Below are 21175 nucleotides of genomic sequence, written 5' to 3'. Positions count from 1 at the left end.
TAGTGTTTGTATTTGTCTCAATATATCTAGGTCTTATGATTTATGTTTTTAAGAAGTTTGGTGTATACTGTATTATAATTAATCTGAAATACCTGAGTTTGAATCTCATATGAGTTTTAGTGTTTTTTTATATTTCTCTAAATAATAATTAAATTATAAAAAATCTTGAGCTACAAAAAGTAAATTTGTGTTTCAAATGCAATATGTGCTTAGGTATTTTATGTTTATACTCTTGTCGTAGTCACTGATTCTGGAGATAAATGGGTTAATATAGTGTTTTATCTTGATTATAGTAATGTTTAATAAAAGAGTTTAACTACATATTATATTATTTTTAATGAATTCAGAAATTTAAAAAAAAAAACGGGCGTTACTCCGTACCGAGCAAGCGTATGTTATTACTGGTCTAATTAGTTGTTCATATATTATTTTTTATTAAAGCGATTTTTCTGTTACATATCGAATTTTGGGCTACAAATGGAGCAACTCTTTTTGAGTTAATTTTACGTTATGCTAAATGAATTTAAGCTTAGTCTAGTTTGCCCTTCATTTAATGTTTACTTTCAATATGTGGCGAATTCGAGCTCATGTCTCACTAGGCATATATTTTTCTTTAATTATTTATCAATGACACATGTGATGAGATCAACTTGTTTTATGATTGATTGCTATTCTAGGAAGCCAAACCGGTAAGCCCTCGAATATTGGCTTAGGAACAGTCCTCGAATATATTTAAAATAACCGGTTAGCAGTAACATTTTCTATTAATTTTCCTGGTTTTAGTATCATAATATCTTCTGCTAGTATTTTAGTTTGAAGCAGCGTTAAATGTGTGGGTAATTTTCACAGTGGTTTAAAACGGTTTTCCAGTGTGAATATAAATAATGGTCGTTGTAAGTTTATTAGTAGACAACGTATTCTTCATTTAAATTTCTGTGAAATTTTTTAAGGTTATGTGTTACTGATAAATTTCAAAGAGTTGAATAAATATCTCTTCTCAATATTGAGTTAATTATTCTAGCTGTTATATTTATTTATATTAAAATCTGAAGCTTACAACTAAATCATAAAAAATATATTTTTATGCTAATTTATTTTATTATTTTTCTAATTTAATAACCAAAAATATTATAAGCTTTTAGTAATGTTGAATCTTAAAGCATTTACCAACGTAAATTTTCTTTTCTGCAGCATCTCTGATTATGGTATATAAAATCATATATAATTTTTTTAGATTTATATTTCGATTTTTAAATCAACCTAAATCAATATCTTTATCATATTTTATATTGTCTTGCAATTACTAATATTATTATAGTTTCATTTTTGAAATATACTACTTTTAATTAGATTGTTAATATAAAATATTTATTTTAAATGCCAGTATTAAAAATAACTATATTATTTATAGTTATTTTTTATTTCAATAAAATGTTGTAATATAAAGGGTTTTTATATAGAAGAGGAAACATATTAATTCATTTTCATTATAGCATTAATCAATACATATTTATGTTTTTATTAGTAAATACAGATTAAATAGTGATGAAAATTCTGATGAGAAAAATTTGAGTCTTAAGAAAGAAAATGGTTATTTTATTAAAAAAAATTTATTTAAAACCTAATGTAATTGCATAATATAATTTGTTTATTAAGAATAAACCATGATTTAAAATAGTAGTTATCTTTAATTACTAGGATATCATAAATTGTATGAATTTTCACTTAACTGGTTCTGGTTCTGATATAATTTAAAGCTTTGCTTGCTAAAGTCTGATATATCAGCTCTTACAACTTTCGCGAGAATTTCCGGATCTGACGTCATAATTGAAAAAATCATATATACACATTTTAGTATCTGCTTCAAGAGAAAATATTTTTTTTACGAACATATTTTATTATTTTAATGTAACACATACGTATATTAATATTTAAGTAGTAATTCTAAAAGTCCCGGAATCTTAACTTAAATTAAAAGTTAGGCAATTTTTCTTTTCAAAATTTTTCGCAAAAATAAATTTATATATTAAATTGAAAATTAGGCAATGGTAAAAAAATATTATTTTTAATCGGTAAACTTTACTGATTTTTGTAAATACAACTTAACCATTTTTTTGTCATGAACTGATACACCAGATTTTACTACTTTGGTGAGAATTTACGTATCCGATTTAATGATTGAAGAAATATCGGATTTACATATTTTTAATGAGCTGTTAAATATATGCTTTAAGGAACAATATTATTTTTTCTTAATATATGTTTTATTATATAATAATACATCGATATTGCAATAGTAATTTCAAAAGGCTCAAAAAAGAACAGGATAATAGTTAGTGACTCTTTTAAAGATATCCTAAATAAAAAAATATTATTTTAGAATGGTAAAGTGACTTATGTGTTTGTTTTGATAAATCATGTAATTATCAAATTTACTCATTAAAAAGTGTTAAATATTTAAAAATTAAATAACACGTTATAGATGAAAAAATAAATACGTCACGACACATTTTAAATCATTTGCTTGTACCCCCGAGGCGGCTTGGGGCGCCACCCCTCAGTTCCGGCTGATTTACGAGATCATTTTCTATTCATGATGTTGAGATATAATATACTATGTGCGCTGCTGTGTGCGGAGTAAAAAAAATAAAATCGTAATATAATATTTTGTTCTCGGGAAATGATACGGAGAGAGAGAGAAAGAACGAAGTTAGTGGCGTAACCGTTTTGTTTGATGCGAGTCATTTTTGACAGATTTCATCTCCGAGTTCACCTGCGGCCACCTTTTTTACAAAACGCTCCACGTGGACGATGCCACCGGTTTTTTGTACGTGGGAGCTATGTGAGTAAAAATATTTTTTAATTTATTATTATACTGTAGAAACAAGAGTGGTAGAAAAATTAAATATGAATGCTGTTCCATTGCAGAGTCGCTTTGATTACGTAATATATCGTTACAGCATCTGTGTTAAGTTACAAAGTTTAAAAATATATTTGTCTTGAGCTGTTAAAAATATATTTTATTGTACATGTAAATTATATTATGCACTATTAGCATACTTAAGTTTTCTTGTCACTAACTATAACTCATAATCATATTAAGTGGATATATACAATTTATTTAGATTTATATCTATATAATTGTATGATATTTGTAGTAAATTTAGCTAATCTTGTTATGAATCTTGATTTAGATTTGAGTTGCTTTGAAAAAGCAGATAACATTTGTGATCGTATAAATCGTTGAAATAAAGGATTAGTTTTTTTATAGAAAGAATGATATATACAATATATTAAGAAAGTTTTATGTGTGTTTAAGATAAATGGATTTACTTAACTTTGATATATAATAAATCGACATAAATGTGTATCAGTAAATCATTTTCAACTAATCATGATAAAGGTATTTTAAATCTTTATATGTATATATATTTTAGTTCTCTTAATAATTTATTATCTTCGATTTTTCTAATATATTTAAAAGAGTTTTTTTTTCATATATACTTATGAGTTAAAATTAATTATTATTTAGTTACTAAATATAATAGTATCGTTTATTTTAGACAATAATTGTTGTTTTTGTCGGTTTTTGTCAATTTTTCGAAAACTAAAATATGACAGTTAAACAGTCCTAGAATTATTTTAATATCCCGCAGTGCAAATTTTAGTTTAATGATAAGTAGCAAAAATCAATTCTGTTTTGTATTAAATAAAAAAAATACTGTAATTCGGATTTGGTAATAATTTTAATTACATACTCAAATAGTTGACCCCCCTATAGCGTAATAGAGATTGTGACTTCGTTATAGGAATACTACGCTATAGGGGACTAGGAACCCATACAAAATTTGGGATTAGGTTCTTTCAACTGTATTTTGTGAGTTTAACAAAATCAGTAAATCAAACTTATTTCTCATTTTTTATGTAGTAAATGACCTTATATTTAGTTTGTAAACAAGAGCACGTGCCCTATGTTTTTATTGCGACACGTGCGCGAAGAATGTCATTGATTTTGCGAGTGCCAAGGGAGTCAAAAGCAACAGTTTTTTGAGTTATTTTTTGTTATCGTATAATTATGCATTTAATTACTGTTAGTGTCATCTAAAATCACGTCCATCGAGACCTTTTTAATATTATAATTTCATCATCACTTACATTAATTATAGGATAATTTGTTTTATTGTCTTCTGTCTTCATTTCTTCTCGAATTTTATAAGTTTATTTTGAGGTATATTAATACAACGTTTTTCAGTAATGAGAACCAAAAATATCGATGCGCGTCAAATCGTGCGGTGATAAAAAAGTACTCCTCCAGAAAAAAAAACACTTAATGATGCTGAAACACATTTTAGCGAAACGTTGTGGACATAAAAAACCTGCAATGAATAGTATATTTTGAAAAAATAGATTTTTATTATTATTTATTACATATAAAAGAATGAATAATAATTTAAAAAAAAATAGATTATTTTTTTTAATTATACTTTTAATTTTATAAATAAATTATTGCTGTATATACATATTAAAAAAGTTAAGTTTACTAATTTTAGTCTTATGCAAATCATTCAAATTAGTATTTTTAGGAAAAAATATAATAATATCTTAAACATAATTTTGATTACATTATTTTGAAATACCACAAAAATCTAACATATATTTAAGAAGTAACTTTAACCCATATAGTATAAAATGTAACACTGTTTTTAAATTAGTATGTGTGTCAATTATTATTTTTTTATGAGCTAATATATAAATAAATATATAAATGGAACAATATGTATTTTTGTAGCCTATATAGAAATATTATTTTATTTATTAATAGTTTTTCCTAATATAACACTTAGAAGTCGAATAATTTAATTTCTGCTACTGTGAAACGAATTCTTGCGATGCCGATGCGTTTCATATCGAAATCATATCCGAAAGAATTTCCTTTTGCTCGACTCTAATATCCAGCGAATTCTCGGAAAGATTCCCGAATCTCCCAGATAGTTTACCATATGAAAATATAATATATGTCTCACCGGTTTGCTCGGATGCAATTCCACAGACTAGAGGCCCTCATTACCGACGACTTCTCGGATAGATAGGGAGCGAGAGAGAAAGAGGAGATTCGACGAGGAGATTGGATGTCGTCTCCTAGGTGAAATATTTCTGAATAGTGAGGACCTTTTGTAGTTCCGTTTATTAAAGTCTACCCTCGGATAGAATTGCATTTCATCCACCGAGGTAGGAAAAGTGTCCGAACGGAAGACAGGATAAACCCCTTTGAGACGTCAATTTTCCCAGACAACAACTGATTCGCGCTGCGAATATTTATGTACATCTGCATCGGCGGTTCCCAACTTTTTCGGTAAAAAATGTATAATCAGGAAACAGCTTTATTACATTATAAAAGAGGCTGCAATGAAACTAGCTAATAATGATCGGATTTTAAACAAATTTTATTTACAACACTAAATATTTTTTTATGTATATATATTATTGTAGTATCCGATAATCAATATATTTTATAAGATCTGATCATAAATCTGTTTTGTTTGTTGTCGTAAGATAAACAAAAACAAAAACAAAAAACAATTATTAAATTGGTTTTTACTTCTTCGAAAAATATATTTATTATTATATTTCACTATTTATTATTCCACACAAAAATAAATGTATGAAAAACAGCGCCGAGTTTTAACACAATTTTCTTTCTAAAGAACCGAATATAATACGTTTACATATATAGCATATTTAATGTCTCTTTACAATTCCAGGGATTATGTGTTTCGCTTGAATTTGTCAGACATCAGCAGAGGAGATTGCGAGGTGAGTTATATAATTTGTATACTCATGTTTATATATGCAGTAAATATATGTATCATAATATGATCATTTATATTTTCAAAAATAATTTGCTTACATCGCAAGGCTTATTTTTTTTAAAGATCCTTTGTTAATTTTCACTTAAGCATCATTTGCACACATTTTTGTAGTTGAAATCAAATTAATTCTGTGAATCACTCAACGAGCGACTTATTAGGGAAAATATTATTTCATTGTATTTTATATGTATATTAATTTTATTAAAATAAGAAATTTAGAACTTATTTAATATATGGATAAAATATTTAAATGTATAAAAAATATTATTTTTATTTATATATCGGTAAAATCAGTTTTAAATTATGATATGATAATTCTATGAGCGAATACGCAAGGTTATCTTATCCTTGTCTACGTCCAGAGGATGCATTCATCTGCAAAGCTCTTGGTTCTCGACGTCGAGTAAGACTAGAGTTGACGTAAAGAGGGAAGCAGCTGCTTTCTCGATTTCGTTTGTTGATAATCGACAGCTTCTTTTGGTTCAAGTCATACAAATCTTCATGTGTTCAAAAATTGGGGAGCTTGATCTATTGTCGGAAGCAAGTCTCAAATAATATTTGTTAATTTGGGCGCTGTGTATCCGATTTTATACATATGGCCAGCTTGAGGGATATGTATTGCTCGTCATTTTTCATGCTATGACCAATTACAACGAGTTAAAAGTGTAATTAGATTTTTTTATATGGTAATAATGACCGTTTCGTTGGAGTTTAAATAGGTTTCAACCTGTCATATAAACAGGCTTAAAACGGCTGTTAAATATTTAAAAAAATCTAAAAGTTTGCTATTTTTTAATATAAAAATAACTCTTGCAGAAAATCTCGAGTGGCCATTGATACTTTTATTCTGTCTATTGTCACGTACAGTCCGCACTAGCTGGCTTAATAAATGATAAATAGATTTAGTGCGTTCTTACAGTCGGTGCGTCAATTTCAATAGAAGCTGTGCACTTACAAGTGTTCACTGTGGACCCTAAAATATCTGTAAGCATTTTGAGACATTGAATTATTTTGCAGTTTGACTTAAAATAATTAATTACATTTCTAATTCTGGGCCTTCAATAAACATGCTATTTAATAAGGCGGAAATTAAATATTAATATATTGAAATTTCTATAAATATTTCTGTTGAAATTGATTAATTATTATTTTATTATAAAAATATCACTGATTCTCAGCTTTGATTTATCTTACTACTTTTTTGTATTAGTATTTTATAATGATTTATTTTAACACCTTTCTATTACTAAATTTCGTTTTGGCTTTTGTGGATTTTTTTATAAAAATACAGAGGTTTTCGATATTTTTTATAAAATTATTAATATGTTAATTTATTTGGCGCGCTTTAATTTATTGCTATTATTTGATATATAAATCATATACACTAACTTAAATTAAAAAAATATATAAATATATTGTTTTTAGTATACTTCTTGCGTTTATACATAATTTTCGTGGCCCTCTAGATCCTCGTTTATAAACCAAATAAAACTCGTTTGCACACATATTAAAATTAAAGTTATGCAGTTTTATTTTACAAACAACTTAAAATTAATTTATAATTTTCAAACAACCCCCAGATAACATTACCCCAAAATCAGTCCATACAAGTGCATACATTCACAATTAATTTCCTTATCCTGTATTTATCATGTTCAACTTGTACACAAGAACTTGTGCGTGCGTATCTGAATACAATAGTTTTAGACTTGAAGACTTTGGTTAGCAAAACACACAGATACACACATTCGTACGCTTGCAAAACTATTTTCCATTTCCGATTTCGAATGTGGCCATTGTTCTGCTTCATGTCGTACAACGCAGACTGTTGCGGCCACAGTGTGTTCACAAAGTCAAGTGCTCTCTCTCTCCCATTATATCTACGTCTCTTTACTGTGTACGCAAATGCTGATAGATTATGCATAAGGGCGTGGTGGTTTTCCGCAGCGGAATGCATGTGATAAAATATGGATCAACTGGGTGGTTAAACGTTGGCTACATACACAATGAGGATTACGCGAGCAAGCCTGTTCTTTAATATCCATTGATAGGAATTTTCAATATGTTTAATATTGGCTATAAAAGTCGTTTGAATACATTGTCACATATATAGGTGATTGCAAAAAGTTTCCGTTAAGGGGTTAAAGGGTGAATTATGTACGGACCAAAGTATACGTATATATACTTTTATCGTGTAACCTGAATCAAAGCCTGAATTACATCCAGAATTCATTCGCTAGCCATTATCAATATTGGCCAAGCCTACTGATCATTATCTGTAAATTATACAGATAGGGTTGAGCGGTTGTTCGATTTTTATTTAGTGGCGCATGTAAACAACCTTTTTTATGGTATGCAAATTTTAATTGGAAATGTAATATTATTATTTCTATTTATAATTCAATAGCTACATCTGTATATGTATATGCTATTTGAGAATAACTTAAACTGCAATTATGGTAGCTTTTGAGGTCCTATCGTAGTTGGTCCCTATTACTAAACAATGAGCAATAACTAGAAGTTTGAAGGTCGATCTATTCTATTTTAGTTTATATGAACTTAATATTATAATGAGCTTTTGATATCATTATAATGTATACGTCTTATATTATACAAGAGAACAATATCAGATAAATATCGTTTGTTACCTTTTTGTATAGTTATTAAATAGCTTTACGTTAATTAAGTACATGTATTATTTTGCATATAGGTAGATGTATGATTGTGAAACAAATTTCGGCTACAATTAGTGTATTCGCTAAATTATATTGACTGTAACAAACACACAATAAAGTTAACTGCGACTCAAAACAAATTTAGGTTTAATATTTTATTGTTAAATTATACAAAATATGTACTTTAAAATAATAACTATATTTAATCTACATAAACTTTAATATTAATATTTAATTATAACTTGTATATTTTTAATGATGAAATCATTAGTAAAAAAGTTCATACACAAGTTGTAGAATATAAAGCTGTTCTATGTTGGTCTTAAACAGAGATCTTTAACTACAGGAAAGTCTTTTACATAATCATTTTTATTTTAAAATATTTCGCTATTTAATATGTTTCTTAAGAATCAATTGAAAAAATATGCTACTTTTTAATCTATTTATAGTGCTTATTAAATGTTGTCTCACTATTGCTATATTATTCGATTGTTACTATAACAATAATAATTTTTAACTAGCCGGGTAGATATAAAAAAAGGAAACTGCGGTAAAAATCTGTTCAGGATTAGGATTTTATTGTCTTTTAATATGAATCTGAAATCTATTGATTTACAATAAAATATTTTTTTGTGATAAAATATATAATTTTTGTAATAAAATAAAAATATATAATTTAATATTAACAATTTTTAAATGGCAGTCAAAAAATAAAATGAGTAAGCAGCGGTGCAAAACCTGTATAGGGTTAGGCTTTTATTGTATAATAAATAATAAATAAATTTAATCTACGATATAAACTATTTAGAAATCAGTTAAAAAATAAATTTGATCGCAAAATAGGTTTAAAACATTTATAAAAATATTATTATCACTTTAATATTCAACAGCTATATAAATTAGCTTTTATATCGTCAATAATAGCGATTTAAAAATATATCCATTCGTCATATGAAAGTAAAATAACTATTGCTTAATTACATTTTTGTCTTATAAATAATATTCAGTTATGACTCCTTTTATTTTTGTATTTTTTTATACTACGCTATTTTTAATTAAACAATATTTAATTGACAAAGAAAAATTAATAAAAAGAAAACTGCTGCGCAAAACCTTTTTAGGATTAAGGCTTACTGCCTATTATTACAAAACATATGATTTGAAATAATAACCTTACTAAATATACGATAATCACTAATTATTCATTTAGTAAAATCAATAATAATTATTAGTTGCGAATATTTTGCGTATAAGATGTATAAAATAAATAAGTGTAACATTAAAAGCTTTGATTAATTGAAAAAACAACTTTTTTCGATATAAGATATGATATATGTAATTTCATATTATATATTATTTTCATACTTTATTTTCTATAAAATTAACTTTTCACTTAAAATTTATTTTGCTCTTTTTACAATTTTTATAAATCAATATTAAAATTTATTTTAATAAAATATAAAGCTTAGTACTTAATTCGACCATTATTCTAAGTATTCGTTAGGTTACAATTAATTTTGTATAATTTTATACAATTATTTCTGATTATTGAAGCAATATTTTTATAATTATTTGTGTACAAACAACGTTATATTTTCATGTTGATCTTAGCTTTATCAATTTTGTTTTTAACACATGCCAAATCTGTAGTTAAACTATTTTATATATGTTATTATAAATGATTAAATTTGGATTTTGTAATTAAAAAAGTTTTTAGTATAAGTTACTACAAAATTTTCTAAGCATATGTATATTTAAAAAAAATACACTAATTAGTATTTTGCGCAATATAAAAAATACAACATAAGTTAAATAAATAAAGGTAATAATATATATTATTTATTATAAATCAACAATAAAAAAATACTGTGAATAATTATATAGTGACATACAAGACCTGAAAGTCACTATATAATATATAATTCACTATATTATATTGATTAAATAATAACTATCTAATATTATATATGTACCTCTATTAAAAATATCTCTTTGAATCTTTTTATATTAAATTATAATATATAGAAAAACTTATAAATTCAGCTTAGAATTTCACATATTAATTGACTTAACTATTTTTTTAACAATAAATATTGTTCTACAATACAAAAAAATCCAGCTAAGGTAATTTAAGGCAAAATGGGTGTGATTTTGCAACCAAAATATATGCTAGAAAAGCTGGTAATAGTTTATTTCTTTATATCATTTACCTATATAAATTACCACATATATAAGAAAATGTATATGTCATTATCAGGCGGTGAAGTAAAAATAACAGGGCTTGAAAGTTGTATCAGTAATGCGGCTTTTAGAAATCGTGGCATATAGAGTTGTATTATTGCCGGCTGTGATTTTGTGGAGCAGCTGGGATCTGTCGTATTGTCTGTCATATGGGCTAACGTCATTACAAAAACCACTTGCTGCTGGTTTGAAACAGCTCTGACGAGTCGCAGATGAGGATGTTTTTGAGCCAATTGCAACACACCCACGAAATGTGTTTATTATAAATTAGAAACGGTCCAAATTACCACTCGTTAATCAAAGGGTAAAAAAATAGTATTATACGCAGGGTAGAACGCACATGAAATATTTCCAATTATTACACGCAATTGTTTGGTCGCAAGATCTCTTTTCCATTGTTGTGAAAATATTTTGTGTGGTCTAGCTTTCGAGACTTGTTTTTGTTTGTTCAAAATGATCGATAAAATGATTTATAAAATATATAGTGCCGGTCGTTAAGCCCCCCCACAACATATTGTTAGGTATCTTTTGTATATTTTAAGCAGTCATTTCGAAATATCTGATTAATTTAATTTAAATGCCAACTATGAATATAATATATAGTTTATTCTTTAAACTGTTTTAACATATAATTAATGACAAATTGTATTTAAATACAATTTGCTTAAAAAAAATATTTAACAAAAAAGATCGAAGGCGTGAGCGGGTGATTCAGATCGGGTGCGGCAAAACACGAAAGGAATTTAATTTGTGATAAGGATTCTTCTGTAATGAGTCACCACTGCTTTTTCTTCCACAACCATTTTCCACATTTTTAAGAGTTGATAATGATGAGAGAATACGTGCAAGTCTCGTGAAGAAAAAAACGTGCTGCAGGGTCGAAATAGAGAATCGAATTAGCGATTCCAATGTCTGTAGCGGGCAGTAACAAATTGCCGGCGAATAAAATTACTCGCCAAGGAGGAGGTGGAGAAAAATAAAGTTTCCCTTAGGCGTCAATAACGCGAGATACTTCAAGAAATACTCGGGGCAAAATATTATGTTTTGGCAAGAGGGAAATTCACTAAATATGACCCTCGTTTGGGATGCCCGCAATATGACGGATACTACGTGATTTGACTGAAACACAATAATGCCATAATAATGTTCGGTCGGTCGAGATGTTTTTAAATGTTGCTCTGCATACGAAATTATTTTTTTTATTGCCTTCTGGCTTATATCTTCGAGGTGCGGCGAGAAGAGAATGCAGCATCCAAATCCCTGGTTAGCTGTTGCTTTTTTTTTGTTTCTGTTACATTCGTATAAATCCATCTATCTTGTTGCTTCGCCGCCTTTGGGGGTAAGAGTGTTCGAAGCATGATTTATTTATAATACGATTGTGTGTGTACATGATGTAATAATATTAAATTTTGACTCACAATGCGACTTTTTCTTGTATATAAAAAATATTAAGGCAAAAGATATTTTATAATACAAAAGTTCATATTTATTTTATTAAAATATTGATTGTTTTTATTGTATCAAATAATATATATATAATAAATTATTCATAACATACTATACTATATATTTTATTCTCTAAAAATCTTTCCTAGCCCGCGCGTTTTTTTACATTTTTTTTATTTTCCACCCTCATTATGATTCAACCCCACTTCGAATCGGGCTAAACCGTTTTAAACATTACCGATTCGGCTTTGTTGTGATCGATTTCAAGTATTTCCGCCTTCGCGTTTAGCTAATTCAATTGATCACGCATTGTATCATGCTTTTAGTGTTAACGTCGTTAAGTTTCTGCTAACTTAATTGACGCACATCAAAGTCAATCAAGATAAACTGTCGCTACTGTATAAAATATATATGCGAAAATAAAATAATACGTAATGTTTCAGAAAAACTCGCTACATCTGGAGGCGACGGATACTTCTAAATGTATAAAGAGCGGCAAATCCGAGGTGAGTTCCAATTTCATAAGCAATATACTTCACCTTTCATTTTTTGTTTATTCAACTTTTTTTAATAACATTCACAAGATCCCAAGAGAAAGTCGTTCCCTTTTAGACTTCACTTAGAAGAGCGCATTTTAGAATAAATGTCTATTAAATTATTTTTTTATATATTTAATATGCTCTCTAAAAAATAAAATAATGTAATTTATATTGTTATCAAAATATGAATTTCAAATTCAAGATTTTGCTTAGATTGGATTGGACTGAAATGTTTCGTCATTACTCTTCAGAACAATGAACTCGAAAATTTCATTGCAAAGTAAATTTATGATTTTTGATTGGCTATCTTTACATATACATCTAGATTGTTTTAATAATTTTGATTATATGGTTGTACTGCAATGCTATATAGTTTATTTTTAACTAAATGTATATTAGAAAATAAATATTAATATATCTCATTTAATTACAATATTATTATAATTATATTAACATTTCAAAAAATAAATTGTTAATGTTTCCAGAGTATATTAAATTATTAGTATGAGCAAAAATATTATAATTTTTAATTAAAATGTCAAAATAAAGCCATATCAAATATGAGGGTTTATTTTATATTTAAATAATATATTTAAATATATCAAATAATACATAAAATACTATTAATTATTTGTTTAATGTTAATTTCAGTTTTAATATTTTTATTTTAAATATATATTCACACAAATGACCTTTAATTTTCCGCATTCCGCATTGAATGCGGAAAACAGGGGTTTTTCTATAAATTTTTCCATAATAACTCCTGAATTAATGTCAATTTTAATACTGTGCATATTTGATATAGAATGCAGTGATGCAGAAATGTTGTATCGTTATCAACTAGCTTCGCTACTCTTTCCTATATTCAACCATTAGTGCGAAATCTTTTTCTGCTTAATACAAATCTGTAAAAAAACTTACTCTTTAGAGAAACTAGGAAAGTCAGTTCTTCGGTAATATTAAATTCATTATCAATTCTTCGACAGAAGTTGTGCCTTATCTATAACATAAGTACTCAGTCCAAAGCTATGGAATAATACTTAGAAGTATTTATATATTTTTATGACATTATTTCTGTTACTCTTTTAAACAATAATTTAATAAACTTATTTTAAATTCGTTACCACATATTTCCCTTCACTAATAAATGAGAAGTCACTTTTCGAAATAGTTTTTTTAAAGTACTTAAATATAATGTTTTAAAAAATCATGTTTTATTGCATTGAAAAAATGCTTTATTATTCCATCCAAAAATAGTCTTTAGTCTCATTTTCATGAAACGCTTTTTTTGTCTTTTTTATTTTATTAAGAGATAATGTAGAAACAACGCTAAAAAATAATGAAACATTCTGAAATCTTATTATTAATTAAATGTTTAACTTTAAGTAATGTGGGCCGCATTTGACCGGAGGGCCGTAGGTTGAAAACATTGATTTAGACAAATTATTTTTTGAAATTCGAGATAAAATCTTAATAACAATATTCAGTTACGACTTATTTTTATACTACGCTATTCTTAAATAAACATTTTTCAAGTGGCAGGCCAAAAATAAAATAAGTAAACTGCGGTGCAAAATCTGTTTAGGGATAGGCTTTTATTGCATAATAAAATGAAATATATCTTTTGAAATAATGAATAAATTGTATCTATGATATAAACTTCGAGATAAAATCTTGTAAGCAATATTCAGTTACGACTCGTTTTATTTAAGCAATTTTTAAGTGGCAGGTCAAAAATAAAATAAACTGCGGTACAAAATCTGTCAAAATTCTGTCAATATGTATTAGTTAATAACGAATTGTTCCTAATATAACTTATTATTTATTTTTTATTTTTTAGCAAATTTATTTAAAAAAAAATATGTATAGGACATATAGTTAATTTTAATTTATATAAATCATTGTTTTAGACTTATGGTATAATTCTATTTAGGATTTATTATCTACTTTAAAATTCTTAAATTATCGAGGAAATTCAGGTGTTCAAACGCGTATATGCGACAAGTTCTTTTCTCATAGTTTATTCCTTTTTGAAATTATTGCGCTATACTTAACCGGTGGTTCTCAGAAATAGGTGTCAAATTAATTTATAAACAAATGCGACTTAAGTTAAATAAATTAAATAACGAAATGAAAAATAAAACGGTTTACAATTTCTCAATTATGATTTTTTATACAGGAATAAATTTGTTTAGATGATACTCAAGCTTTTGACAGAGGCTTAATTCAAAAATTAAACAGTATAGTACAGAAGTAATATGTAGAATTATTTGAATCGTACATATCCAACTGATTATTCAAAATTAAACAAAATAATGAAAATTCTGAATTAAAATAAATAAAAGCTGGAGTCCCACAAGGAAGTGTTCTAGGGGCGATACCATATTTGTGGTACATGTATGATTTTTCCACAAATATCACAATTGTAACATTCGCGGATGATACAGAAATCCTGGCAGTGGGAAAATAAATAGCGAATACCATCAAAAAACTGCAACAGGCCGCTGAAAATAAAGTACATCAACTTCACCAATAAAAATATAACCGATGAATTGCAAATTTTCAAAAACGGCAACACTCCCATACAATTAAGTACCTTAGCATGACTTTGGATACCAAACTGTGGTGGAAAAAACATGTGAGAAATACAAAATTAGAACTTGCAATATAATATAGAAAGCTATAAGAAGAAACTCTAAACTATCAATATTTAATAAAATCAAGATATACAACCAAGTTCTAAAATTAGTTTATGGCATACAATACGGCATAAAGCAAACACGGGGATGTGCCAAACAGTGCCGTGTTAAAATGATTAAAAAGTTTTTAAATAAAGTGCTACAAAATATTGTGAATGCCCTGTGGTATGTTCACGATAGACATACATAGTTCTGTAAAACGTTTTGCTGCTAAACATGAAGCGAGGCTTCAACAGCACGTCAACATCGTAGCAGCAATCTCCTCAATGGGAACAACTTGAAAAGACTCAATTAATTTATTGATTGTGTAGTGTAGAACAGATTTTTTTGTACGCCAATGGGTTAACATAGTTTTTAAAAACATAGAGTAAAATTAACTGTTGGTCATAAACAAGACCAGTTTTATTATAAAAAAATTAAATAGTAAATATTATAAAATACAGTAAATATAATCTTATAAATAATTGTTCTAAGCCGTCGCTGTCAAAATTATATGCTCAATTTTCTACTCTCTAAATCGTATAGCTTTGTATGAACGGTGTATGTTAATGAAATATATTAAATTATAATAATAAAAATAAAAATTTAATTTGCTCTGATTGATTTTCGAGCAGCTGGTAATGCGTTCTGTTGTTTCGACCAATGAAAAATAAGCATTCAAATATAAAACAAGATGGCTGACAGTACCGTGACAACAATTTTAAATAATTATTATTTAATAATAAAATTTTGCTACGCGACAATAATTTTCATTAATTCATTTGTCTGAATATAAATAATCGGATTGAAAATTAGCTAGGTGTGTTATAACTATGGTAATTAAATATATACATAGTGTGTTGAGGATTAGAAGAATACATTGATTAAACTAGATAAATAATCATAAAACAATATTCGTAATGAAATCTTCAAATTTTAAATTCCCGTTGACGGGCTCCGAGGCCGAAAAGTGAGTTTTTCCTTTTACAAATAATCGGATTGCAAATTAACTAAGTGTGTTATAACTATGAAAATTAAATATATACATAATGTGTTTAGGATAAGAAGAATACATTGATTACATTAGATAAACAATCATAAAAGAATCTTCGTATTGAAATCTTCAAATTTTGAATTCCCGTCGCCGGGCTCCGAAGCCGAAAAGTGAGTTTTTCCTTTTATATTACATAAACATTATCATTGCTTCCGATTTAATACACATATTCGTTAGATTTTAAGATTGCAAATAAACGTGAACGTGTAATATATTTTTAGTATGTATGAGGATTGAAAGTTAATGTCGATCAAATCAGCGCTGTCGCAGTTGGAACGCTATATATATAACGCCAACGGACAGCTTATATATGTGTAGTTTCTTGAATGTTATCTAATAAACGACATTTTACAATGATTGTAAATATGTGATTGCATACCTGGAATAATCGATAGCCAAAATAGCTAAGAGTGGGTTATTTTTAATTCCGATGTGGCAAAATATGTATACGTCATGGTTTTTATTCAATTTTTGTTCTGTGCCATCATTCCTCTTTCGGAATAGCCAAATTCAAAATATTCAGTTACATCAAACTTATGTAGTATTTTCTTTATAAAAAGACAATACTTGCTGACAGTGACTTCAACATGAGATGATTCACTCTTTATTTATATATAACAATTCTACGTTGTAGCCATATAGGTCATCAAATTGTTCCATCATTGTTTCTGAAAAATAATTAAAAACAATAAGACCTTATCAAGAGTAAACATTGAATACATTATTACTACTAATATAATCCATAAATTAAATTTAAACGACAACCGAAAAACAAAATTGAGTCAAGTTACTGTAGAGGATTAAACACGTAGATTGGCATCTCTTCATCGCTTACAAAATTGACGCAATATGTCATATATTAATTGTTTGCCATACGTAAATGTTATTAAATCTATCATTGCGTCTGAAAATTAACTGTAAACGATACTATATAGTGGGTAAAATGTAACTTTTTGCTTACACTAATACGAGATTTTTCATTATTACAAGCATTGTATTACGTTTAATTAACTTTGGTATATAGACCTTTAATTGCCCAATCACCGCTGTTTGTCTTTTAATATTAGCTCCTAGAAAGTAAATGGTAATTTTGTTAAAATAACCGTGATATATTATTCATATAACCAAACACTTACTGGCACACTCATAATTTATAGTTTTGATTATATTGTTTATAATTCCAAATGCTACATCACTTTGAATCATCTTCAATTGACACTTTGTAAGAAAAACGCCGTGATTATAACATATTTAAACGTTTATTTAATCGCACTAAGCTGTATCCCGGCGCGCGCTTGACAGATGACGAAAGTGTCTGACGGTGGGAAATCCAGGGTATTGGCGCGCTTGAAAATTAACGACGCAATTGATTTTATCGATTCAAATTGTAAAACACATCAAAATATGTAAAAAAAATCATCAAATTCTAAAAAAAATATTTAAAAAAATATATTTAGTTTATACGGGATTTAAAATATGATATAAATAATGTGAATTTGTATTAGCTTCTCTATACAGAAAAAATATGTGCTTAAATTTTGAAGAACGTTGGCAATTTAAAGTTATAGTTTTTAGAGAATTTTTAAAATTTCGCTTGAAAAACATTTACATTCACAACTACTAAACACATAGTGTTGCAAAAATCCCTTTCCTAAGGATCAAAAGTGTTTGCTTACAAATTTATTTTGATTATATAGATTATTTTTATCTTAAGTTTTAATCATTAAAAAAATCCTCTAGTTTTCAAAGACGATGCAATGGTCCTAGTGTGAACCAAAGGCAGAAAATGTGTGTTAATATTATATTTGAAGCTTTCAGATTTGATAAAATTAAAGTTTTTCAATGTATATTCATACTTGAATTATTTATCCAGAATTGAGACTCGTGTCCTGGGTGTTGAACAAGTCTAGTTAAACACAATACACAACACATTTCGTTGGTAACAAATAACGCATTTAAGTATCACAATTTTTTTTATGACAACTGAAAGATAGCCTTTAAATTACTCCCTAAATTTATAGCTCGTATTAAAATGACTCATGGACACATTAGCGCACTTAACGAGCCTCCTGGGAGCTATTATCAATTATGCGCTAGCTCTCCATGCATCACATGAAGCCAATTACCAGTCGGGCCGTTCCTCATTTTTGTGTTAAACGTAAATTTTAAATAATGGTGCAGCCGATCGCGGACGGGTTTAATATGTCGGAAAATTTGAAGCGGCCCTCCGCAGTCAGCGGCGGCTCGTGATTAAGTGTTCGGCGCGTCTTTGTGTTTCCGACGTGTTGTTCGCGATTGATGCGATATGAAATGGGGAAATTTGCGAATAACGCTCACCCTTCGGTCGAGGGTCGGTTGACGTTGACGAATCAAAGCGGAGAAAGATGCGGAGGGAAAAATGTTTTATTAAAAATATTCCATCCTGGCACTATGCAGTAAACGGATAGAGACATACATAATATATTATATGTATATATGCGAGGGTGAGTCAGATGAAAACCTTAAAAATATTTTTTTGTACATTAAAAGTGGCGCAAAACTGCATCGTTTTCCCACGTGTAAAAGTTCTTCAGCACCTTGAGTGTAAAAGCATTTATCGTGTAGGATTTTTTATCAATCAGATTGATAGTATCGCTTCAATTCATCATCATCATCTTCGTCACTTTTTCCCTAATGTATATATTTATTACTACTTTGCCTCACTACAATAAAAATAGGATTTTTCCATATTATATAAACGCATGTTTTTCCCAAGTTTTGTGTGTTTTTAATATTGTTGTATTATATTATTATAGCTATCCACAACAGTATATAACACAACATGAGCACGAATAAATTGAAAACTATTGTATAAATTTAGCTCTAATTTGTTTCCCGGAACAATATCCAACAAGCCTAGATTAAAATACCTTTGCAAGATCTCTACAAAGATCAAAATATATCAAATAACTCAATCATTCGCCTAATACGTATTTGATTTAATGGAAACTCCCGTTTGTATCGTGAATACATATGAATATAAGTCTCATGATTTTTATTTTATTTTATAATTTAAAACGAAACCTTTGTAATTAAATGTACATTAATTATTATGCAAATACTGAGAGCGGTTTTGTAATTTACGGTTGTCGTTTTATTAAAATATATATAAATATATATATATATATATATATATATGATTCATAATACAACACGATAAGGGACAGTAAAGTAAACGGTAAAAGTAAAAATTATCCAGGCTTTTTTTTACATAATAAATAAAATTGAATTTTAAAAAGGTGCGCGCATTTTTGTCGCTAAATAAAAGCATTCATGATTTTTTGCTTAAATATTTATGATTATGCCATATACTAGATAATACATATTATATCTATTGAAAAATCAAATAAGAATAAATAAATTAAGAGCTTGCTGTATATCTAAAGCATAGAGAATTTATATTTTTTATTGTATGCAATATATAAAAATTGAGATATAATAAAAAAGTCATCATGTTTAGTTTATAAATATATGATACACTCTCCCATGCAATTAATATTTAAAAATATTGCATATTTAATTAAAAATATAATAACACAGTATTTTTTTTAAAAATATTATATAAAAAACAGACAATTTTTGATTCGCTCAATCGACGAATTGAATGGAATGAAAATAATAATGTTGTATTTTATATTATTTCTTTATAAATGTATAAAAAAATGTAAGATATACATATGTTACATTATTTGTTATTTTGAATATGAATAAAATACTGTAATATCTACTATTTTAGTAGCACAAAAACTATATATAAGTTTTTAACATACGTTTATTTCAATAGTTTAATTACAAACTAAATTATTAAATTAAATTATGTAATTTAAAAAAATTAAATATTATTGTTCGATAAATCGATGTTCGATTTTTATCAAATTATATTTTAATTAATAGTATCTACAATATATATAAAAAATATCAATGCGAATTTCTTCTCGTTTGATATTTTAATGTTTACGTTACTAGTAAAAAATATTATATGATTAATTACATTACAAAATAGAATTATAATAAAATTTTGTGTTTAAATCTATATTATTTATTATTAAAATAAAAATAAATATTCTGTGTTTATTGACTAGGAGCGTACGGTGAGATACATTCCCTTTCGCTCGCTCGCGTGTTCAGTGAGGAGAGTGAGTGAGAGATAAGGGCGTGCGTTACATGCGCTCCGCACGTCCACTTCTTCTCACTCACTCTCGTTACTTAACACGTGAGCGAGCAAAAGAGAATGTATCTTACCGTACAAAGAAAGAAAATATTAAGAATGACGGAAATAATATCTTGTACCTGGTTTTATTATCAAACATATTTTTTATTAATAAATATTTGTTAAAAATTAAATATTTTTAAATATTTTTTTGATTTGTCAATGTACACAAAATATTTGTTATATAATAATATTTTATGATTTAAATATCTAAATTATAATTAATTATTTCAATAATAAAATATAAAATAGATTTTGATACAAAATAAATACTTCTGTATTTTAAAAACTGTAGAATAAAATTATTTATTTCACTAATAAAAAAATATTTTTTTGGTATTCAAAAGCTGCTACAAAAATTATGCTTAATTATTTTTTGCAATAATGTCGAAGTCAACAGCCTATTACTGTTATTTGTTTTTT

At 27.1% G+C, this 21175-nt stretch overlaps 1 protein-coding gene across 4 annotated transcripts in view; it reads left to right on the top strand.

The window, feature by feature from the left end:
- LOC148227771 (semaphorin-2A-like) overlaps positions 1-21175 on the top strand; it is a 61342-nt gene that overhangs the window by 21082 nt on the left and 19085 nt on the right. For 2 of the 4 annotated variants that reach the window (XM_088203017.1, XM_088203016.1), the window contains 3 exons: positions 2755-2842; positions 5763-5814; positions 12676-12738. In XM_088203017.1, coding sequence (XP_088059143.1) covers positions 2755-2842; positions 5763-5814; positions 12676-12738 — 203 coding nt within the window. The remainder of the gene's footprint in view (positions 1-2754; positions 2843-5762; positions 5815-12675; positions 12739-21175) is intronic. The other 2 variants (XM_088203015.1, XM_088203018.1) reach the window with 1 other exon arrangement.

This window comes from Plectrocnemia conspersa, unplaced genomic scaffold, assembly GCF_051122295.1.
Source record: "Plectrocnemia conspersa isolate PC_06_02 unplaced genomic scaffold, ASM5112229v1 ptg000013l, whole genome shotgun sequence".
Lineage (NCBI taxonomy): Eukaryota > Metazoa > Arthropoda > Insecta > Trichoptera > Polycentropodidae > Plectrocnemia > Plectrocnemia conspersa.
This window is presented reverse-complemented; position numbering and strand designations above follow the sequence as displayed.